Raw genomic sequence first — 25,106 nt, 5'->3', positions numbered from 1 at the left:
ACTCGTTCTCAAGCCACTTTTATAAATAGGAACCACTGTGATCTGTACTGTGTACTGTGAAGGTATCTTCCAATATTTTGTGTCATATCCACTATGCAACATCCTCAACTAATAGGTATACCCCAGTATGTTTGATTTGTATATAAGCTGAAGGTTCTTGGTCTCTAAACTTTAGCATCTCAAATGGCAGTATACTCATCCAGAAACAGGTATTTTGTTTGAGTTATTTCATTTTCTACTCTGTCTACCTCATTTTCACCACCAGAAAGTAATCACACAGTGTTTTAATTCTGCACAGGCGTATGTGACATGTGCAAAGATTCATACCTTTTCTTATTCTCCTGCTTTCGCTTTGTGTTTGGTGCCGCTCTACTGTATTAGTCATCCACAACAGGAAACACACAGAGAGGATGATTCACCCGGAGCTGAAATGTATGCAGCGTAGAGCGTGCATCTCCCTCTCCATAACAAGCTTCTGTCAGGACCCAGAGATTCAGACTGATAATAAAAAAATAGCTTACCCCAGCACTCCACAAATGATGTTTCACTTACTAATTGCCTCTAAAGATTTTGATGGTAAAATCATTTTTCCTCATTCCCTTGGCCTCTTTTAAAAACAAAAGGTTTCAAAATCCTCTGATTCCTTGGGAATAACAGTGCAATAACATGGCTGCATTCTTGATCTTTTTTACCCCTTTAAAACTCAAACAAAGGGGCAATCAATCATTACGATATATTATAACAATTTGTAAAAATGTTCGGCTGAAAATCACGTTACACTTTAATTTGTACGGTTATTTTTTTTTTACACTGCTTAATTTGTAAACATTTTTGTGTCCTTGTCTTACCAGTCCTCATACAAAGCTTCATATATTGATTTTTATTCCTTTGTAAGTCACCAAATATTGCTTAATTTAACTGTTTTCTTTTGTTGACAGTTTATTTTTGCTGCTTAGTCTCTAAATACTCGTCCAGCGAATGTCACTCCTTATTTTTCCATTTCTGATCATTTTTACATTTTCAGATGAAATTGCATAGCTATTTGTTTATTAAATGTCCTTGAATTCCTTTCAGAAAAAGGCTAAGATTCCAATTAAAAATCTATTAATTTCCTAATATTCTGAACTTTGTTGTTTTTCTTCTAGACAGTAATCATGCGAGTTGTGGCTGCTGGGAGGTGTTGGCCGTGCTTGTGACTGGGATTTTGGGTTTGAACAGATCTGTCTGAGAGAAGATGAGAAGTGTCCACCTTTGGAAGGAGCCTCTTCATCAGCTGGACAGTGGCCTCTTGTGTTGAGTGCGAGCTGCACAGTGGCTCGCACTGTAAACATGTTCATTCTTCTTTGAGGAGCGTTCTGTTTCGCGTATGTAGCCCAGGAACTGCATCAAAACCCGCTCATGGCTCTGATCGGTCAGAGACCGATGTGGGAAGCCCCGTCTGTAATCAGTAGCATCGCGATGAGGCTCGTCGGAGGCTCGGTCCCGCTGTGAGCCCGTCTCACAGGATACGATCGCCGCGGCCCACTTCTTCAGAGGAAAGTTGTAGTGCTCTTGTCCTCCCGTTTCCGAGAGACACGATGATGACACGTAGTGTTGGGACAGTGAAGAACGTGTGATCTCTCCAGTGGAGTCAAGTGCTAACCAAGAAAAATGAATGGCGGAAAGGAGAGTGAGCGAGGGGAGGGGGAGGGGCAGCCCACACCTGCTCAGGTGCCCATTGGCTGGCAGCGGAAGGTGGAGTCCACTGGGGTCGTCTATATCAGGTACAATCTGGATTGCTGATATCTGTCATCATCGGCCATCTGTAATAATGAACGTCTGATAAGATCTACAAGGACTGGAATAGATAAACCCATTATGGCTTAACAATTAGGCCAGATGCAGTAATTGGTTCACTCATATGGCAGTTAATTGCTGTAATCTCAATTTATATCTGTGAGACACCCAGTCAAAACTGATTGTGGATAATTACTGGATTGCTCTGTTAACTTAATTAAAAATATATCATTAGGTGAACTATATTACAGGAGTTGGGATACATTTCCAATGTCAGGTCTATGGTGAAAAAATGACAAGCTCTTCTATAATATTATATTAAATGGTCGTGTAACAGGAGCATTATCTTCAAAAATAGGATCAACCATCTTTTTCAGTACTGTTTTTACATGCAGTTATCAACGTGCCTCCAGCATTTATCCTTGGGGAGGCCATGACATCATCTTAAGGATTGTTCCTTTACAATATTAGCAAATTAAATTTGTAAAAAGAAAGACAGTCAATGGATTGGGCTATTAAACAAAAATATAGACTTCAGCTTTCTTGTAAACGTGAATATTACTTAATAGTTATATTTTATAAGAATAAACTGAGCTTCATGCAGGAAATGACATCATCCTTTATATGACTGTGGATGTAAATTTGCTCACCTAGCTTGCTGTATACTAACTGCATCACATTTAACCCAATAGAATTTTAGGTCAGAGATAGCAGTCATTATCAAACTTCTTCATAAACATCTCATTTATTATATATATATATATATATATATATACACACAAGATATATAGCTTCCTATAAATAGTTCGAAGCTTTTACTATATTTGCATTCTATTATAATTGTTTTGTACATGTACCTGCTTCATAAAGTGACCATTCGAATAGATGCAAGGTTAAGGGCTGTGAAGTTGCAGTTAATTTCCGTTTCTGTATTTACTGTATGGTTGAGTACTTCTTTGTTTGTGTTTTAAAGTCCCAGTGGTTCAGTGCTGTCCTGCCTGGAACAGGTGAAGTCCTACCTACTTACGGATGGCACCTGTAAGTGTGGCCTGGAGTGTCCTCTCATCCTCCCCAAGGTCAGTTCATATGGCTCCTATTCTCTTACACTTGATTAAAGACGAGCCTCTAAATTCACTTCCTTTCATGGTTTATTTTATTTGTCTATTACTGAAATTTTGGTTGATTTTATCAATTAATCATGAAAGGCTTGAAATCACAAATTAAGCAACGTTTACAAATATTGTGTGAATACTTTGACAATATTCTCAACAATCACTGCTCCAAATAATCAGAATGACCGTATCTCTTGAAGCACATATACTGCTTACCATGAAGTAGCTGAGCTAGGAGGTCAACTGGAGCATGCTTTTGTCTCATGTTTCCATGTGTATTCTGTACTTTCAAACATCAGTCTTATACAGGGTAACTACCCTCTTCAGTCCAAAAAAAAAATAATATGAATGAATTTGCATTGCCTTATTTCACTAAAGCTGTGGAAGTAAGTAGGTCACAGTATTAATATGCAAGGTCAGAGCAAATATGCATTCAGATGCTAATGTATGACCGCTGAGAGCCAGCAACAGGCAGGGCTGAGCTGTGTTAAGAATCTCCGTTTCCTCAGGTGTTTAATTTCGATCCTGGGGCCGCTGTCAAGCAGAGGACTGCCGAGGACGTGAAGGCTGATGAGGATGTCACAAAGCTCTGCATACACAAGAGAAAGCTCATCGCTGTAGCCACCCTGCACAAAAGTATGGAGCTGCCTCACCACTCCCTAACACTGACTGGTTCCACCGGAGGCACAAGTATGACAAGTATTTAATATTCTGTTTGCGATATCTATAAGTTGTTATACATTTTAAAGTGATATTGATCCCTTTATATTAAACTTGATTCTTTTTATGTTTTTTTTTTTCTTCTTTGAAGCAGGTGCCACCTCTATTGTCTCTAACATCCAGCGATGTGCAACCCCTCGAGCAATAAGGAATAAGTCCCATGATGGGCTGCCCAACTCAACACTGCCTGACTGCAAGAACCCATTCAAGATGATGATAGCAGCAGGTCAACGGCACTACTCCGCAGATATGAACAGTGCTCAGCAGCCAGAGCACTATTCCGGCTATGCTCGACAGAGATTGGGCAGCAGTGAGCCAGGGCCTAAGTCCCCCTACCGCAGTGGGCCTGGAGGCATGCTTAGCCCTTCATCAAGCTCACAGGTCTATGGGGATGGCTCCCTGTCCCCCAGAACTGACCCTTTGGGCAGTCCGGATGGGTTTGCACGGAGTAATGTCTGTGGCTTCCAGGGAGCTGGTAGTCCCAGCCCAATTCATGGCAACAGCAGAATACCCCTTTCCCCTCCTGGTATCATGATCCATGGTTCTCCTGCCACTCATTTATCCTGTGCTATGGTTGGAAGGACTAACACGCCTCTTTCTCCCCCAGTCACCAACAAAAGCCCCATCATGAAAAAGCCACATTGTAATGTCAACTTCCCACCTAGCATGGACATGACCAGAGCCGTATTCCATCATAAGGCCCAATCTGCATCTCATCCTGTTCCTCCCCCTGCCATTCCCCCTTCATGCGCCCTCCAGAAAAAACAGATGACCTCAGAGAAAGACCCTCTGGGAATCCTGGACCCCATCCCTAGCAAGCCAGTCATTCAGGGTCCCATGACAAATCCAAGCCCATCTAACTTCCAGCCCAATGCCCACTCTCAGGTACCAATGATGAATGTAAACATCCCTCCTGCAATCGTCCCATTGCCAAGCAACCTTCCCTTACCAACGGTGAAACCTGGTCCAGTTGGCCATGGTGGGCACATGCAGAGGACTCAGCATGGAGCAGCCACCTCCATTTCCCCCTCACCTGTTACATCCCCCGTGCACATGTCTGGGCCTGCACTTGGCCGCATAGAGGCCTCCCCACAGCGATCCCGCTCATCTTCCACTTCCTCAGACCACGGGAGTTTTGCCATGCCCACAGGGCCCCAGGTGCCTTGTGGCGGCATGAAGGTTCCACCACGTTCACCCAGATCCTCCATGGGGTCGCCCAGACCTGCCTTGCCTTCCAGCCCTTCTGCTAAGCCCGACCAGCTTCATCAGTACAAAGACCCCAACCAGGTTCTGGTAGGGATGAATAATGCGATCAGCAGTCAGCACAACCCCATGTATTCCCCAGCCTCAGGCAGCAATGCCCCCCAGAAGAACCACCCTGGACTCTTGGGCATGCCCCTCAACCAGATCCTCAACCAACACAATGCTGCCTCTTTCCCTGCCAGCAGTCTACTTTCAGCAGCAGCCAAAGCACAGCTAGCAAATCAAAACAAACTGGGCGGTAGCAGTAGTGGGATGGGTGTCGGTGGTGCTGGTATGAGTGTTGGTGCAGGAATGGCTGCTGGTGCTGGGGGCATGGCGAGTGGAAGCACTGGCATTGCAGGAGCTGGTGGTAACGGAGGTAGTGGCAGTGGGATACCTTGCTCCATTGGTGGTGGAGGTGGTGGTAGCAATGGTGGAGGTAGCAGGGCTGTTGAAGGGCCCAATACATTAAATCCAATGCTGCCACCCAGTTCCACCATGCTGATGCCCATGCCTGAGGGCCAGAGTGGACGTGCAGCCTTGCGGGACAAGCTCATGGCCCAGCAGCGTGACCCTCTTCGTAAGCGCAAGCAGCCACCAAACAGTGGCAGCCACGACAACATGGTCTTCAGCATGCTCAAACCAGACATGGCAAGCTCAAGGCCACCTTGCCCACCCTCAGAGCAAATGAGGAAGGTGCCCCGGCTTGGAGGCCTACCTCCGAATACATCCATGGCCCAGCTGCTTCAGTCAATGAGCAACCAGAGTTCCCACATGGCCAGAGGTGGTCGGCCACTACCTGCAGGCCCCAGTCAAATGCAGTTTGGTGACGGGGTTATGTCTGCGGCTGTTGCCCAAAAGAGCATGCAGTTACAGCAGCGACTTCACGGCCAGGCAGACCCAGTACAACCTGGTACTCAAGGCCCTCATACACAGTTCCCAGGGATGATGAAACAGATGCAAGCGCCAACTATGGGGAACTGTGCACCTTTGGGTCAAAGTGGACAGGTTCCGCTCGGACACCCTGTCATGGGACACCCAGGCGCTCACACACAGCAACTGTCTCACCTGCATCAGCAGCAACAAGGCCATCCCCATGGGCACGGCCGGCCAAATATGTCCTGTTTGGTACCCAATAGCAGTGATGGGAGCTGTGCTCAAGCCATGGCTGACACAGGTAAGAACCTGTCAAAAAAAAATTCAATTTGCCTATGAGAATCCGATATTTATGTTGATTGGTTTAGAGACCTAAACTCAGCGTGGCCTACATTTCTGAGAATACTGCAGAATCGTATTAATAAAAAGATTTCACTGCTATTTGATATGATGTTAATGACTGGGGACTCTATTAATTACTATTTCTTGATATCTGAATGTGTGTGGCTCTATAGTGCAACAGGTAGCATATCTGCTACCCAGTTTGAGTCTTGGAGTCCTGGGTTTGTCCTTTGTCTTGGTTCAGTGTTAGTGACTCTTTTACTGTGGGTAAAAGCCAGAGCACCCAGAGGAAATCCACAGAGGCACCAAGTGTACAAACACCAAACTATTGTGTTTGTACACTTGGTGCCTCTGTGGATTTCCTCTGGGTGCTCTGGCTTTTACCCACAGTCCAGAAACACATACATGTTCATGCCCACAGGTATGAGTGTCTTCTCTTCCAAATATCTGACGTGTGGTATGCGTATTTGCGTGGATTGACTGCCATTGCGTAATCCAGGTGTTGGATGCTGCACATTGGTGGTTGTGGTGGCAGCTCCCTTGTTTCAAGGAATGTAAAGGGCTTAAGATGATAAGAAACGTGCTAACTAACCGTAAGTAAGTAACCTTAACCATTAAAATTAAAAAAAGTAAACACCACAAGGTTACGCAACCACACTGCTCCAGGGTTCTGGCCTGGTGTGTTCTGGTTTGTTCCTGCCTTGCACCCAGTAGAACATTTCCAACTGTGAGAGTCTGATACGGAAAATGTCTGGCTGTGCACTACATGTGTGAAAGGATAAAGCCTGAAAAAATCTGGACTTAATTCTCCAGACGTTTTCAACAGCTGTGAAAATGCTTTTAATGTGTTAAGTCATGCTAGTGAATTTAGGTAGGTGTGTCATTGCTTGGATTTATTAGTCCTGAATCAGTTGTTGGAATTACTCTCAGGTTTGTTGGAGCAAGGAAAGTACACAAAAAAAATGAGCTATTCATATTACTTTAGACTGTATACTACTTGCGGCTGAACCTTCATCACAATGGAATGCTTCTGAATTCCTTTTAAGTCTTATTTTATGCTGGATTTGCATATCTGGGTCTCTCTCCATCAGCTTCCTAACAATCAGATCAAGGACTGATGAGTCATATGGGTAACCAGTTGCCGTGGTGAAAATATTCGCGAAGCTGAGCGCAGCTTCTTGCGATCAGGGTGTGGGAAGATATAAATGAGGATTTATTGTTGATGAGTGTTTGGAGATAACAAAGTTAATGCTAATGGTCATGCATTCTTTGAAAGTATTAGCAATTTGGTGACTGCCCACATCCTTCATGTTTCCTTTCTACTTTCCATGGTTAAATTATTATTATTTTTAAATATGCCTAGCTTTAGTATAAATGTGGTATGTCATTTTTATATTATAAATATAAATACTTGTGATGGGGTGGGATATGGAAGTGAAAGGGTTTTTCTGATACTGTGAATAAGCCCAAAATATTTTAGTGTTGAGGTTTTGTGAGGGACAGTAGGCAAGTTTCATTCTGGTTTCATTCATTTAGATGAACTGCTTTTAAGGTTATTATTGCAGTGAAGTAAATATTTATTATATAATAGAAGTCATAGATTTTTATCCTTTTTTTCCTAATGTGGCCCTATTCTTTTTTTATTTATTTATCCTGGCCATTTTATGAGGTGACAGGAAAAAATATATTTGTGACTTAGTGTGTATCTTAACATCTTCCCAAAGCATAATCATAATATTGTATTTTCTGTTTTGAGTCCAGTTTTTTACTCAAGCAGTCAATTGAAATCAGTTCTACTTCTCCTTGTAGCATAAACAGGCCTTTATCTAATCTAGAAACTGAGGTTTCATTAAACAAGTCGTATGCCTAGTGTTAGCTTATTTTATTCAATACGTGAAGATATGTGTTTTTCTTGATGTAAGGATTTAGCGCACAGTTAGACATTGGGTTTTGATTCAAAAATAATTTGTTCTTTTTAGCCTTGAGTCACAGCAGCATCTTAGCGCTCTGAGGCTTTATGCATATGTAATGTGCAGTTGCAAGAACTTGCAATAAAGATTAGCTTTTCAGATAAAGCTCTGAGAAAGACCACCACATAGGCCAAATATGTTCTGAACCCAGAGCAGCTGCACTCTGCTGTACGATTTAGCATTTCTCCACTCCTCATTTAGCAGGTGCGAACTGCCATCCTCCATTTTGAACTTTGAAGATGCATGTGTAGGTTTACGCCTGTACGCAAATGAAGCGAAATTAAATAACCTCCTCGGGTCCCACACAGCAAAGCTTTTAACATGTCTGACTCATAGGATTCTTATGGGCGACTCTTTGGTGACAAATTGAGGGGCAGTGTGCAAAGAAGGACCACCATGTAGTCGAACTAATATTGAACAGACGTTTTTGAACTGGAAAGATTTTAAAGTATTTAAAGAACTTACAAGTGACTTAGAATTGTAAGTGTGTTATGCCATGTGATGGACAGGTAAGCTCTGGACCCACCTTGATCATGATCAGGATGAAGCAGTTTTAAGACTTGAATGAACGGGTAAATAACATATACAAGAAATCTGATAAACATATGTGGATTTTTTGTTTTTGCTGTGTTTACTCAAAAAGTCATCAGTCAGCCAAGACTTTTTATATTGTTGCTGTCCAAAAAAAGATACATCTTTTTGTGGATTTTTAGTGTACTACGTCCTTCAATGCAGCTGTCCTTCAATTTGTGTAAAAATATCATGATGAATAGACCAGGAGAAGTGCTCCAAAATTACATGGAGTAAAATTGTTTTACATTGATTTCCACTGAAAGGTAATAAGGTTTTTTCTTTCTTCTGTAAAGTTACCATTTTAAGATGCATGTTTTTCTTTAGACTGCGGCCATTTTTTGTTTGATTTTGAAAAGAAGCTGAAACAGCTAATAGAACTAGGCATTTCAGTCAAATCGTTTGGTAATTTATTAATTGATTTTCAAACTTTCTCAAATAATTGTTTATCCACATAGTTGTGCCCATCTCTAATAGCTAACAGTGTAAGCCTATTAACTATTAGCGTCATACAAACTACAAACCTAAATTTGGGCCTATATAATATTTTTTTTTAGTTATATACAGTGTTCGTACGGTCATGAAAATTCAGGAAAAGTTAATGAATTTGAAAATAGCAAATTCTAAGTCTGGATAAGTTTGGAAAAATTAATTACCCCAAAAGGTTTTTGGAAAATCATGGGAAATGTCTTCTCAAATACCAGTAGGGGTGTGACGAGATCTATTGAAACGTGACGATATTTCTCGTCAAGCTTGAACTGTCTCACAGGGGGAAAAAAATCAGTTGGGTGGTATGAAATTTTTCAGAGGGATGTGGCAACATAGTAGCAGTGGAAGCGAGTGCTACAGCTCATCAGTCAGAGCAGCTCTCAGCAGAAGAGGTATAGCTAATGCATTACCTTGTCAGTTACAGAGGATATTTGCTAGTAGCAGCCAGTGTAACGTTGGAGGAAATTCGCATAGAAGATGCTACGGCTACTTTTAAATCGTATGTCTGGCTGCATTTTGGGTTCCTGGTGGAAACAATAAATGGTAAAAGTGACAGACAAGACGTCAACCGTATGGCTTGTCATTAATTTTAGTTCAAATATCTTTGTATGGTCAGGAAATTTTGCCTCAGAGGCATGGAAAAGTCATGGAAATTTGTTGGCAAAAAAGTTTATGAACCCTGTATATAGCTGCACCTCTCCGGTGGAAATATGTAATTGCACATAACATTCAGATGAACATTTTGTAATGAATTGTGTTGCAGACCCTTTTCCCGCAGTAATATGTGGGCGCATTCAAGTTGAAAAAGTAATAAAGGACAACTAAATCAAAACGTTTTCTGAGGATGTAAGTTAATGAAGCCCTTTCAAAAGAAGCAGAGCTTTCCTTATTATCCTGTGCTGCACCCTCATTATGTAAAGATGTATGAGGTGTTCCAAAAAGCTTCAGTCTCTCAATTTTGAATTAATATTTCATTATAATATTAAAATAAACTGATTAATGAATATTCCTAGGGTCTCAGATGCATGTAGCAGTGTAGGGGGGCATCATACATTTATTTAAAATTACTTATTTCAATTAAAAAAAAAGAAAAGAATGGCGCACACAGTGCAGTTTTGGCTGATTTGACTACATTTTGGGTAAAAATAAAAGTTGTTTTTTTTTTCACCAAACTCTACATTTTAGGTAACTGCATTTGAACACAGTTGCAATAAAAAGAGAGATAGGGAGAATAGGCCATGGAAAGAATGGGCAGGTGAATGAGAAGGCCAAACGTAAAAAAGGTGACACTGGGACATTGAAGAAAGGACAGCAGGAGAAGTGAGCCAGGCAGATAAACATAGAAATGGGGTACTGTGGGTTACATTTTGCAGCTGGCAGCTGTCAGTCAGTGGGCTACATCCAGGCTAATCTCCCTAAAGGTTGGAATGGTACAGTGGTAACACCATAGGCTCCCATGTTCGATTCCACGTCTGGGCAACCAGTCTGTGCTACACCAATAATAGTCCTTGGGCAAGACTCCTAACATTGTGCTGGCCTACCTGTAATACCAGTAACCTTGTAAGTTACTCTGGTTAAGAGCGACTGCCAAATCCTGTAAATGTAAAGGAAAACCCTGGAGACTAGGATCCAAAAATGTACTTTTATGTTTTTATTCTCATGCTTATTTTACAACACAGTTGTCCATGTGTTGAGCTGTATCATTATAAATCCAAAGCCCCAGAATTACTGGGTGCAAGGCAGGAACACACCCTGGAGGGGGCACGATTCCTTCACAGGGCAACACACGCTCACACATTCACTCACACCTATAGACACTTTTGAGTAACCAATCCACCTACACGTGTGTTTTTGGACCATGGGAGGAAACCCACGCAAAAACACCAAACTCCTCACAGACACTCACCTGGAGCAGGGCTAATATCATAGTATTTGATGATATTTATTGAACAAATCTATGCTTTGAATACTGGTATTCTTTGCAAAGGGAATGTACAAACCCTAACAGTTGATTAGATGACTCTGTTCATAATAGTTCCTCAAACAATTACATTAGGGAATCTCACACATTGCTGCAAGCCTTAACCAGAGAGGAAGAAGGTTTCCAGATAGGAAAACGTCCTTATTTTAATTTTCAATATATTTTAAGCTGTTCTGTCAAAAGCACAGAGCAAGCAGCACTCATTGCATTAGCTTTTAGGTCATGGCTGCCTAGTGTACAGTGCAGAAACATTAAGGCCACTCTGAGGATTTGGTAAGGGAATAACATTGATTATTCCTTAGAATTGCATATGTCAAGATCTGGGATATATCAAATAGTAAATGAACAGCCAGTTCCTTTATTTACAGCACCCATGCTAACCCCTGATCTGATGTGTACCATTTTCTTTTAAATTCCACAGCTGGCTGAGTATGTTTGCACCATTTACCTGAGGAAGTAATAGTACTAGGATGAACTGTGGGAAGGGGACAAGCCGTTGTTGGGAAACGCTGTAGCTGTCAAATTAGAACATACCACATATATATTTACACAATAAAACATACCTCTCCTGTAATTTGGCTGGCTTTGGTGCAAAGTGATATATGTTTTGGAATTAACGAGTGAATTTTCAGTTGTAAAACAATATTTTGGATTAAACAGTTCAGGTTTTATTACATGCAGCGAGGTTTGGATGTTAACTGATTGTTGAATGTTGCATTATTATAGGTCTGTTGTTAAATAAATGAAACCAAGAACGAATAGTATACAATTGTATTTGCTTCGTAGAACAGTGGAAGCTGTTTTAGGTCAGAAGAAGAGGGTTCTTTCCCCCATCCACATACTAAATCTTTACCCTCCCCATCTCTGTACATCTGCCTTTTTAGCAGACACTCTTATCCAGAGCTGCTTAACGCAGCAGACAAATGCAGCACGAGGAGTCTTGGCCTGTTTTCCCTCAAGATTGAGGGAACTGAACCCTGATCTTCCATGTGCAGGGTTCTGTTTTATCCACGGCTGCTTTACAAGTTATGCTATCGTTTGAGGTTTTGCTAATGAGGCTTAACACACTCGTACGTTAAGTCGCATGACTGCGATGGTTAGGAGAGTTCACAGTACAAACAATTTGCACATAATGAGGCGCAAGATCTTTGCAGTATTCAAAATGTTAAGTGATTTTGTATCCAAATAAATAATTCCTTTGAGTATGTGTGAGCTTTCCATTCAGGTTTTCTAATACATCTGAATTAAAACTCTTATTTTCTGTAGATCATTCTTTGAAGATTGCTCACTGAAAAAAGAGCACACAATGACTGTTTTGACTTGAAATGTAATATATAGGTTTTTATGCTATACATAAAACAGTAAATGTAAACATTTTTTGTCCAGTGCTAGACTGGTTTGTCTGACTCGAGCTGGTTACAATTGGCTGGTTTATATGATAAATATAGGACTGAGACACACTTGCTGTCAGCTTCTGATTTAATGGACTTAATACACAAAGAAGTGAAACGTGCTCATGTGGGATTGATTTTGAATATTTTAATACATGCTTCCCTGCACAGGACATAAAGAATGTCAGAGTGGGATTGCTGACCTGGGATCAGGTCACGTGTCTTCATGTTCTAGACTGCACACGCTCATCTAGAATAAGCGCTAGGAGGCGCTTTGTGGCACTGTTCCAGAACAGTGTGGTGCTATCGCTACAGTTTTATATAAAGTGTGGATTTGTGTTTGTACCTCGTTTCTGGTGTAACTCCAAAGGAGTGGCTGTTTGGCTGCTTCGCAGTCTGAGAGAAGGTTTTAAACTGCATTGATGAGTCCAAATCTCACTGTGCTACTGGCTTGAGATCTCTCTGCCTCGTTTTTTAGTGAGGAAAACACACACACCACACTCTTGACAGCCCTACATAGCTTAGCTCCACACACCCTCCACCACAATCCCCCAGTCCTGTTAAATCATGCTCCTCTTTTTTTTTTTTCTTCGTATGTGTAAGTGTGTGTGTGTGCGCGTGCATGTGTTGTTCTGGGGTGGTGGGCTGGGGGGATTGCTGTCTGAATCAAACCGCGGACAGCACCACCAATCATCCCGCCACCGTTCCCATGGCAACCTCCTCGGCAACTACCAGCATCGGTAGATCATACATGCTGTCCGCACTGGGCGAGCCCTCGCTGACGGCCGTCACGGCAGAGACGAGTGGAGCCCAGCGGGCCACCTGACCCTGCTGCAGCTGCAGCTGCACTCATTCTTATTCACTCACTCCTTCACTTCACGGCAGCGCCATCCGACTACTGTACGCGACAGCCATAATGCTACCTGCATTCACTCTACTGCACAGCACTACTGTTCCCTACTGCCTACACACTTCACTATCAGGGCCCATTACAATATATTTACTCTTAACTGCCCACAGAATACTTCACGTTGCTTTTTCCTAATCACATTTGCCTCATGGGGCCAGACATGTTCTCATAAGAAGAGACATTTCATCTCCTTACAGATGTTTAACATCAGACGTGCATATCATGTCCAAAACTTAGTAGAGGGGGACCCAGGGGGACATGGACATTCAGTTGTGAATATACAGCTTTTACGATCTCCGTATAGAAGCATGAATTGATTTGGATGCTGTGACACAGCTGCATACGATCTCAGGCTGTGTAGCAGTGAACGTAGCATTATGCTAACTTTGTATTTGCACAAGAATTACAACGTTAGTCTCTCTTTACTAGCTATTTACTAGTTGCTAAAGTGAATACATCGTTTTATATTAACTATGCTATCATGCCACTCCAATAAGCTACTCCCTATTTTTAACAACACACTGCTGTGGTGAAATGTGCAGTTCTTCTCTTCTGCTGTTTCTTTACTCTGTAGCTTTTTGGACTGCTGTCGCTACTGCTCACTCTCATATGTAGTGCCTGGTGGGCCACTAGGCTTGCTTTGATGCATCTGTCTTTCTCACACACACACACACACAAGCATACATGCAAACACACTGTGAACTGCAGCCTCTCTTAACTCATAGAGATGTGGTGTGTGGGTGTCATATACATACACAGTGTACTGCATATTCACTGGAACGGAGATGGATATGTGGCAGTTGTTGGGCATATCCACATGTTGGGGGTGGGGGTTGCTGTTGAGTCATTCACAAGCTGAAAGAAATATTGGAAACACAGCATAAAGCCTAGTTCAGGACCTCCACCTCCCCCACGGTTCTATCATTTGTTTTGTAAGTATTGGCAGTTTTTTATAATACACAGCAGAATAAATCCCACTTATCGCATTGTATCAAATGTAAAATTTATGTAAAAGTTTACAATGTTTGGAAGAACTGTATAGCTACTGTCTTTTTTAGATGTCACCCTCTGGCAGACTAATGTCAGTTTGTGTTCTTCTCCAAGAGTGGTGGGTCTGTCCGGTGATGATGTGTTGGAAAAGATGGTTAGTCAGGTTGGGTGCACTGTGTGATATCTGGTTATGCGAGGTAAATACTGGCTTTTTTTGGGAGTAGTTTGCTTTCTTTAGGTCTGTGTGTATGTGTGTGATAAATTTTCTTAATCAAATGTTGAGTAGGTTCTTGGTTTTCAGTGGAACATTATAGGTGAGTGTTTCTTACTGTGTGAGAATAAACATCTTAAGGGTTGTGGTGTTCTTTTACTCTCGAGCGTGTAAAAGCCCTCAGCTAAAAGCAATCAGATCTGATTCACTGCCCACTCGCCACGAGTCACTCAGGCATCCCACCAAAATTAATGAGATTTTTAATTTTAGAGTTGTTCGTTAGAGCCTTTCATTTGACTAATGTCAGGGTGAGAAACGATATTTGCTCAGGTCTACCTTACAATGCTGCATTTTCCTTCTGTGGCGTCCTTCGCTTTGAGACGTCAAAGCCTATTAAGACAGCCATCGTAATGCTGAGTCAGCGCTCTTTGTTATCAAGGGGATGGGAGTGAAAATGCTGAGTCATGTGCACAATATTTCCAAATGCTGTCTTTCTGCTGTACCACTTGGTATTATACAGAAGTCGCAACCTCTCAAGTCATATGGGATTTCACTGCTGTTAGGAACGAGGCTAGATTAGTGAACTACCTTTTGTTTATAAATCATTAGATTTCAACCTTTTTACTTTTAATGTTCATTTAAACTACATTTTTTGTATTTTCCATATCTAAAGCAGAAAAATAACTTGCCATCGGATTTACATGTAATTTTAAACAAATAATAATTGATATAATTTTTCTAATTAGTAACAGAAATGTGATATTGATTAAAATTTCAGGACCTGTGCTAATAGAAGGATTTCTTCAATGATGTATGAGTGGGAGGGCTTCGATTCGATTCCCGCTCCGGGTGACTGTCTGTGAGGAGTGCGGTGTGTTCTCCCTGTGTCTGTGTGGGTTTCCTCCGGGTGACTGTCTGTGAGGAGTGCGGTGTGTTCTCCCTGTGTCTGTGTGGGTTTCCTCCGGGTGACTGTCTGTGAGGAGTGCGGTGTGTTCTCCCTGTGTCTGTGTGGGTTTCCTCCGGGTGACTGTCTGTGAGGAGTGTGGTGTGTTCTCCCTGTGTCTGCGTGGGTTTCCTCCGGGTGACTGTCTGTGATGAGTTTGGTGTGTTCTCCCCGTGTCTGCGTTGGTTTCCTCCGGGTGACTGTCTCTGAGGGGTTGGTGTGTTCTCCCTGTGTCTGTGTGGGTTTCCTCCGGGTGACTGTCTGTGAGGAGTGTGGTGTGTTCTCCCCGTGTCTGCGTTGGTTTCCTCCGGGTGACTGTCTGTGAGGAGTGTGGTGTGTTCTCCCTGTGTCTGCATGGGTTTCCTCCGGGTGCTCCAGTTTCCTCCCACAGTTCAAAACACACGTTGGTAGGTGGATTGGCGACTCAAAAAGCGTCCGTAAGTGTGTGTGTGAGTGAATGTGTGAGTGTGTGTTGCCCTGTGAAGGACTGGCGCCCCCTTCAGGGTGTATTCCTGCCTTGCGCCCAATGATTCCAGGTAGGCTCTGGATTGGATAAGCGGTTACAGATAATGAATGAATGAATGAATGAATATATGAGTGGGAAACATATGAAACATTTAGGCTAATGTAAAATTACACAATGCTTTTCTCATTTTTGTCAATACCTGTGATATAAAAGACGTTAACAATAGTTAACGTTTATTTGGAAATGAAATGTTCAGATATTTTCACTGTGCCATGATGTAGATACATAGTGTTGAGTAAACTGATTGGTTAGGACATCAGGAGCTGGATTGGAGGCTTTACATGTCCAGTTAACTCCACATATCAATAAGTTATCTTTTGTCACAAGTCACAAACAGCGACATACAAGGTACAATATATACTAATTTAAGTTACATTCTTCAAATGTCAGCATTCAATCAAGAGTGGCCAACACTGGTCACACAACCATTAGATTAACGCTAACATACTTTTCAAGACATGTCTGTGGTAAAGCATGGCATTATTTAAGAGCTTTAAACTACTTAAAATGCATGTAATTTGCATAAATTGAAGTTCACCATGAGCAGCTTCAATGTGTAGGTTCAGTTCGACATTGACCTGTTCTGACCACAGCTTGGTGTTACTCTTATAAACAAAGATTTGGAGATGCATGCACCTACCATGCTGTCTGGCAGCCTTTATCCTCTTTATTCAGAAAAAGGGTGAGAGAGTGAGCATCAGCCAGAGAGAGAGAGACAGAGGCAGAGATAGGAAGACACATGCTGAGAGAAAACCAGAGAGAGCACAGCAGACCCTGGGCCATCTGGAGAGCAGAGAGCCAATCACACCAGCCCTAAGCGCGCCCTCTAGGGGTCAATGGTAGTTAAAGCGTACTCCTATACAAACAAACCCCATGTTTGAGTGACTTCTGTTCAGACAATAGATTATATAATAATAACATCCATCCGGTATAATTTAATAACATGACGTTCATATGGAAGTTATATAAAAGTACTAGTAATCTTTATTGAAGATGGATTAATGATGGTGTGCTAATGTTTATAGTCAAAATAAGAACCAGTGTGAGAAAACTGTAGGGTTCTGTTTATGGCCTATGGTAACATATTACTATAGCAAAGTCTCTTCCTCTCTTCCTCACAGGTGATGTATCATCGCTGAACTGCGGTATGGGTAATTCTCAGATGAGTGGTATGATGGGCAGCGCAGGACAAATGTACCAGCAGCATCAGCTGCATCCAGCACTACAGGGAGTACGTGGGGTCTCCCCATACCAGGGCCAGGGGCTCCCCTATTCAGAAACGCCTTTTCCTGAGAATAACACCCCCAACTCCAACAACTTGACCTGTCTGTACCAGGACTACAAGGTGAGTTGCCATTTCCAGGGACTGTTCTAACGTCAGGCAGTTAGTATTGATAAAAATGTACATATGGATTTAGTGTAAATATAACAGTAATAGGCCTCTTAAAGAATATAAAACACTCCCATTGGTCTCTCCGCCTAGTTCCAGGGTTGCATGTCTGACAGTGCTCCTGTTTCTCATCCTCAGATGAGTGCTCAGCCTGGCATGGCGTCGCTTCCCATCAAGACGGGAAGGTTCCAGGACGGTCAACAGGAGCTCCCAGGTCAGCATGAGGTTGCTATGGCAGGAGGTCAGGGGTCAGAGCGGTTGCCAGGGGGCGGCGGCAGTCCAGAGGCCGTGGATGCAATATACAGAGCAGTGGTTGATGCGGCGAGTAAAGGCATGCAGGTGACCATCACCACGACTGTGAGCAGCAGCACTCAGGCCAGCCCTGTTCCTGCACTCAGCGCCATGACCGCTTTCACCGCCTCCATCGGTGAGCCTCACAGCTTGCCGCATGCAGTCAATGCTGTCATCCATGGCCCCAGGGGGTCTGAGGGTCCAGAGGCACTGACCAGACCCCCACCACCTCCGTCGCGGGCCAGCAGAACACGCAGGAGCTCAGAGCAGGGCAAAGGCACGCCGGACAGCACAGAAACACACGAATACTTCCGCTCACCCCGGCAGCAGTGGGAGGAGCCAGGTCATGGTCAGTGGAGGGGGGAGGAGTTTCTCGAATGTTCCACACAAGTGCGCAGCAGCCCATGCGGCGATGGCAGCGACAGAGTGGGAGCCATGGCAACAACCCCGCAGTCCCGTGACAAACCAGAGCCGCAGGGTGACGACGCTGGAAACTTCCGCTACAACCATTGCTCCCGGACACCCGTCAACTTCAAGGAGCGGCTGGAGCAGACGGTGGAACGCTGCGCCCACGTCAACGGAGGCCTGCCCTCATCCGGCCGAGGAGCTGGAGGCTATGGAGAGCCGCTGACAGGAGACGACCAGTCGCCAGGCTCCTCCACCAGCCTGGAGGGGCCACTGCTGAAGGACTATTCTCACTTCAACGGGCACTTTAACGGCCACTGTGCCCCAAGCCCCTCTGACACCAAGAGCTTGAGCAGCGAGGAGGAGCTGAGGCACCCGGACTCGCCTTCCGCTGACCTGCTGCACTACCGCCCCAGAGGCTTCAACATGGGGGAGCTCGTCTGGCCCATCAAAGGCTTCCCACCCTGGCCCAACAAACTAGTGGGGGATGAGCACGGACACAATCCCAGCATGCAGCTCTCTGACCAGTCCAAGGTGACGAGAATGCTTAATTGGGGATAGCTTGCATGAACATCCAAGAAATGTATTATAGCTTAATATTCTAACCCGAAGTATACCATTCAAGGCAAGTTAATTATGGCCAATTCTATTTTCCATATTTCAACTGGCCTTATGTTAGCCTTATGTTCATTCTTTATTAGCACTGGTCAGACTTTGTTTACCCTGATAGAGGAATCTGTCATTTTGCTGCTTACCTCAGCCCAATCTGTGCCTTATCTCAAGGACAGGTGCTAGCTCCTCTCTCCTACCTCTAGGCTACTGACCTCCAGCTTTCTTTGAACTTTGAAAGGGAAATCTACTATAAAATAAGTTGGTGTGATCTGGGTGTCATATTTCAAGTGGTTGGTGTTACTTCTTATAGAACAAAACATGTTAGCATGTCATTTCTACATAGTTCAACTAGCTGTGTACGTTTCCCTAGTTTTATACAGCTTTCCGAATATAAAACAACTCTGCGTAATCTAGTTATTCTTTAAAATATTTTAGAATTGGGAGTTTTCTAGCATGACATATCGCATTTTAAGGTTAAATGTGAAGTAATTTGATCCAGGTTTGTGCTAGCTTAAATTGTTTTAGCAGTTTAGCGTTTTAGCATATTGTATTCTTTTTGACGTTAGCATGTTAGCTTCATGCTGTATCTTTAGGTTTTTAAAATTAATACACCACTAATATAAAAGTTCCTTTGAAAATCAGATATTGAAATATATTAGCTGGGTCTGTTTCCAAGAGTGGAGTTGGCTTTAGACAGTCTTCTACAGTTTCATACATTATTAACATGGTTATTGCTTTAATTTCCAAGTATTCCCACAGGCTCATGGCCTGTAATTTAGTAAAATTAAGAGCATGTGGGATGCACTTTTTAAGGTAAATGTGCACATGTCGTTCACCTACATGTCGTTTATGTCAAGTCATAGCCCATACTCAATGGAAACTCAATATTTCATACATGTAATGATAAACATTTTGATTATCTTCAGCAATTCACATGCCATCTGTAAACAACACCCAAAAATCTCAATAGCTAATATTTACATTTAATTTATAAAAAGCTTAGTCATTGTCAGCTGGGATACTGTGGAAAAATAGTTAAATAGTGATGTATTAAGATGTTATGTGTCAGTGTTATGTCATGTGGCTGGACCCTATAGTGTGTGTGGAGTGTGTCCATCTCAGTTGAGAACATGACTGTGCTCTTTTGAAGGGTTTTTTTGGGTTCAGCAAGAGTAACGCTAATTAAAACATTCTGTCTCTCAGGTGGAGCCTGAGAAGCTAAAAACACTAACGCAAGACCTGGAGGCGCTGGACAGAGCCGCCAAGAGGAACAGAAAGTAAGCATCTGTGTTTGTGTGTACGTTGCTGTGAGCGAAATAGTCAGATTTCTTTTTATTATGACCAAGTCAACTGTGCTCAATCCTTTTGAAGTTAATGTAATGCCTGGCAGACAGCTCAGAGTCGACCTGCAGTGAAGCCAGTTTTTTTGGCCTGCGTTCCCAGCTCTTAATTTTTGCTGCTAGTTTTGCTGGAGACGGATGTTTGTGAATCCAGGGTCATCTGCTGGAGCACAGAGGAACTGCAACAGCTGTGTGCTCTGCAGCCCCACTTCCAGCTCTCAGCATGGAATCTCTCATTTCAGCAGGTTTACTTCTGCTTGAAGCGCCTGCCATCTCTTCAGCTGGGTGGGTAAATGTGAAGTTTTTTGTTTCTTCTCTCTCACAGAGCTGGGAAGTTGAATAATCATTTAGAAGCTGCTATCCAGGAAGCCATGAGTGAGCTGGACAAGATGTCAGGCACTGTGAGTAACTCCAATGCTCCATTACATTAACCAGGACCCTGAATTGTAATCATTTTTTGTATTTATAACACGTTAGATATGCTAAAACTGATTGATAATAAACATTCATGTATTTATTGATATATTGTTATCAGTATAATACCTACACTGATGCATTAAAAACTTCGTATATCTATTTTTGTGCCATTTGTAAACACCCTTGGCTTGTTTTATTGTAATTATATGACGAATAGACCAAGAGAAATTATCATAAATTGCTTGGAATACATCTACCAGGCCCTCTCTATTTTGACATCTTTCACTCTTACATCTATATGTGTGTGTGTGTGTGTTTTAAAGGTACATCCAATGTCCTCGAGAGATCGAGAAAGGCCCAAACCCAAGAGGAGGAAAATCTCCAGATAACAGAGAGAGAAACCAGTGACCAGAGCAGTATCCAGAGCTCAGAGCTACCCAAACACACCAACACATCCTCTCTTGTTCTCTCTCTATCTCCTCCTCTCTCTTTCTCTCTCTCTCTCTCTTCAACTCCGACCTGGTGCTACGCTCTAGCAGACGGCTCGTCAAGGCCCCGCCCTCACAAAGTGACTGACAGGTGCTGGATAAGCCAATCAGAAATGGTGGCGATTTGACTACAACTCACTGAAGAACTTATTTTTTTCTAGAATACAAAGAAAAATATCAAAAAAAGAAGAAAAAAAATTACCGCATTTAAGAGAATAGACAGTCCAAATATTTCTGATACATTTTCAATGTGTATATAGACAGTACAGAAATTTCATGGTGAAATCTTGAGAAGAAAAATGTAAATATTGTATGATAATGCCATGTACAAGCAGACTCAATGCATACTTTATCTTCAGTTGTACAAAAAAACAACAACAAAACAACAACAACAGCAAATCAAAGCAGAAAAACGTCTACCAACGTGTTGGTTTCTATTCAGTCCTTGGCCCATAAGGCCTTGTGTGAATAGGAGAAATAAGAAGAGTCAGTCGGATGCTTTTATGTGCTTCTATTGGAGTGTGTGCGTTTTGTTTTTTGTTTGTGTGTGTGTGTGTATGCGTAGTTGCGAGGACCAGGCATGGAGTTGTAAGCCTGAACGGTGTCATACACTCACACAACATTGGTAAGAGAGTGTGTGTGTGTGTGTGTGTGTGTGTGTGAGAGTGACAACTGTTCTTTGCAGCTCTGTATGTTTGTGTGTGTGTGTGTGTGTGTGTGTGTGTAGGGGAGTGGACTTCACCATCTGAAAGGGGGCTTGAAACATAGAAGGTTTGATATTTTTTTTAGTTCCTGTCTTCCACCACTGAACACTACCAAACTACATATGGTTTGTATCCATTTTCCACACTTTGCTGTACACATATTTTTTGCTGGTGGATGACAAATTGATGTAGTCTAATAATGTTGCTTAATTTATTCTCCTCTAGAGATTTGTGAGGTATTTAAGTGGCCACTGATTCAATTTAACTATTTGTGCTCCACCCACAAATGTGTTCTTTTATTCACAGTGTGTCCAAGTGCATGTTGACACTCTTTGTAATTAACTCAGCTACTTTTCTTGTGGATGCTTTGATGTGCACACACAACTTGAATAATTTCTTTAGGAAAGCATTGTTAATAAAACTCTGGAGCAGTTGTACATGAGCCTAAAGACAGCTCAAGTTCAGTGCCTAACAATGGCGCGATGGAGCTCCAACCAGTAGCTTAGGATGAGCTGGAGCAGCTTTTCCAACATTAGTACTTATATATCATGTATGTTTTTTATGTGGCTGAATGCAATTAAATCCTCACAGCAGTTCCAACATGGAGTGTTAAGGCTTTCCTATGATCCAAAGGCTTTTGCTGCAGCTCAAACAAGCTGTTAAACACATTGTGACGTAAATTTGTTGTTCCAACCTGCTCGGTTTCAGCTTCTGTACCTATGTTGTGACTGTAAGCGCTGTAAACCTTGGAACAGTTACAAAGGATATATTTGGGGATGGAGCAATGATTTTTAAATTTATTACAATAGTGGATATTAACTCCCAAATCAATGTTCAAACAGGAAATGTCCATCTGCATTGTCTTCATTTCACAAAGGCACGTTTGACCCAAAACAGACTGAAACCGTCACTTAGGGAGAGAGGGGTTCAATTTGCAGTTAGGGGCCTTATATTTTGATTTTTTTTGTTATAAATTATTTATGTACAGTGTTCTGTATTTATTTTAGCTGTTCAATTGTACTTGGCAATAATACAACCCTGAGCAAATGCTCGGTAAAGCCTTACATGTGTATGTATAAAGCCTATATCTTATGTGTATTACTCTTGCTCGAGAGATACAGCCTTGAAATTCAGTATTATTCCTTTATATTTTCTGCCCTGTTAATTTAATGTCTGTGGCGTTTGTGGCACACAGCTTGTTATTGTATAACACTGTTACCTTTTTTTATTTTCTATTTTACTTGTTGTGGTGAAGAGAGTAAACAGACTAACAGTCTGATGAAATACTGAAATCTTGTACAGACTCAGGGAGACCTGTCATCCGTTCAGATTTCAGTTCCGTTAAAGACGAGGGCTATGATTTATGATTTAACAGATATTAAAAATCGGGGGGTTTCTGTTTTTTTTTTTTATTATTATTATTATTATGAGTGATTATATCATATGACCAGTGTAAAAGAGAGATTACTAGCCTAGCTAGGGAACTGTTGGATTTACACTTTTTTATATCCTAACCTTAGCTATTTTTAAGAAACATGATGTAAAGATTGTTGTAATAGGGCACCTTTGCCAAAATGTAGGGCTGTGCTAGAAGGCAGCATAGAACCTGAGAACCCTAAACACTACAGAGGGTGGGGGGGGAATCATACTAATGATTTTAAAACACTAATAATGAGGATTTGTTAATCTTGTCACAGGCTAACTTGGTTAGCTTGCTAACTCTGACATACCTTTTAGACCAGCAAACTAACATTATATTAAGCAGAATTTAGGAAACATTTCAGTCAAATAATGCTAATGTTGCTAACAGTGAGAGAACACCAAATAGCTGCTAGTTGATAGCCACTACTGTTTTGTTTTTGTTTTTTTCCCCCACAGCGTTAGCCACATTAGCATGTTTTGCTACGCTTTCACCCTATAACAAGACTTCATTTCAAGTTTAATAGAAGGGAATATGGGATGTTTATGCGGAAATAAAGTTACAAAGATATTTTTTTTTCTGCTGGTGAGCAGTTGGAAAATATAAACACTAGTTAAAATGTTTTCTTAGCCTCCACAGTTTTTTTTTTCCTTCTGCCATTTGTTTTTCTTTATAGGAAATTCACTACTAATGTGTTGAGTGCAATATAACAGAATATGGATCTGAAAAGCAGCCATGTTGTGTCATCTGAATGTCCTTTTATGTTTTCCTCCTGCAAAATGTACACGAACGTCAAGCAAGTTGGAACCCTCTCAATGTCTGTTTGAAGCAGTCCACTTTTAACTTATTTTAGATGCTTTGCTAACTGCCCCTGACAATTTAGTCTGTCCTGCATATGTCCCCGGTTTCTGGTGAAGTCCACTCTGTGTCCAGAACACACCCCTGTTGAAAACCCTACACTCTGACTCGCAACTTTTCAAGGTAAAAAAAAAAAACGTTATTTTTTGTGTTCCAATGTTCAATGTTGTCAATAACTTTCTTCTTATGTATGTTTGCTCATATCTTTTCTTTCTTTTCCGGTTTTCTTACTGTGTTATTTTTCTTTAGCTTCTTTGCTTGCTCTTTATCTGATTGGTATGACCAACCTTTTGCGTCGTCTATATCTGAGATTTTATACCCCTCCCAAAAAAAACATGTAACTAAGTATATATTTTCTCACCAATATATACTTTACAGCAGTTGACTTTGTAAAGTATGTTGTGCACTTGATTTCTCATTCGTTTCAAAATAGCTTTGATGCGGAGGTTAGGAATAGTTTGTTGAAGTCCATCATTTCTTATTGCTTTTTTTGTTTGTTTGTTTGTTTGTTTTGATTTGTTTGTTTGTTTTTTAGATTTTTATGGGTTGTCCTGAACAGCAGTTTTGTAAATATTGTGAACATTGCAGGTCATACTGTGATGTAACATTGAAATAATGTTGCACCGATGTTTCAATTAAAAACTGATCACTCATACTTGAAATTCATGTTGATTTTACATTTTTATTTCTTACATTTCATTCCTTAAATGTTTTGTACTTGAAAATACAGCAAATCCACTGGACTCAGTACACGGGCATAGGTGGAATAAAACTCATTTGAAGCATAAAACGTGATACTGAAAAAGAAAGTTTTAGATTTATGCACATGCTGTCACTTATTAAAAAGAAAATAATTAATTTGCAGACCACTGACTATACATGATGGACAGCTCTGGGTTCACAGACAATTTCAGAACCACTGCCCTCAGCCATTTTTGAGGTAAAACATTTGCAGAGAGTCTTAAGAAGTGCAAAGTGATTCAATACATAATGAACTGACCCAAATGGGATTACTGACCCAAGCAGGGATTCTGTCTTGGTAAATGAAACTGTTCATTGTTGAACTGTACTGATTTGGTTTTTTCCATTACATCATGCATCTAGGTGTATTAGATACACACCCCTATCATTG

The 25,106-nt window shown here is 41.7% G+C and overlaps 2 protein-coding genes across 3 annotated transcripts in view; one reads left to right on the top strand and one right to left on the bottom strand.

Moving 5' to 3' along the window:
* Window positions 1–25,106, bottom strand: part of orc4 (origin recognition complex, subunit 4) — a 45,029-nt gene that overhangs the window by 19,219 nt on the left and 704 nt on the right. Inside the window, exon 2 of the mRNA XM_066663312.1 lies at window positions 14,135–14,234. Coding sequence (XP_066519409.1) covers window positions 14,135–14,190 — 56 coding nt within the window. The 5' untranslated portion in view covers window positions 14,191–14,234. The remainder of the gene's footprint in view (window positions 1–14,134; window positions 14,235–25,106) is intronic.
* Window positions 1,619–24,594, top strand: LOC136691049 (methyl-CpG-binding domain protein 5-like). 2 transcript variants are annotated; one of them, XM_066663310.1, is made up of 9 exons: window positions 1,619–1,763; window positions 2,750–2,852; window positions 3,398–3,578; window positions 3,703–6,027; window positions 17,171–17,394; window positions 17,578–18,669; window positions 19,951–20,024; window positions 20,413–20,488; window positions 20,828–24,594. In XM_066663310.1, exons 1-9 carry the CDS (start codon window positions 1,651–1,653, stop codon window positions 20,891–20,893), a joined length of 4,254 nt encoding a protein of 1,417 aa, XP_066519407.1. In that variant the 5' UTR covers window positions 1,619–1,650; the 3' UTR covers window positions 20,894–24,594. The 2 variants fall into 2 exon arrangements, with proteins under 2 accessions (XP_066519407.1, XP_066519406.1); XM_066663309.1 differs by having other exon boundaries at window positions 3,700–6,027.

The sequence above is a fragment of the Hoplias malabaricus genome, chromosome 3 (genome assembly GCF_029633855.1).
Source record: "Hoplias malabaricus isolate fHopMal1 chromosome 3, fHopMal1.hap1, whole genome shotgun sequence".
NCBI lineage: Eukaryota > Metazoa > Chordata > Actinopteri > Characiformes > Erythrinidae > Hoplias > Hoplias malabaricus.
Note: the sequence above shows the minus strand (reverse complement) of the source record. Positions and strands in the feature narration are given on the sequence as shown.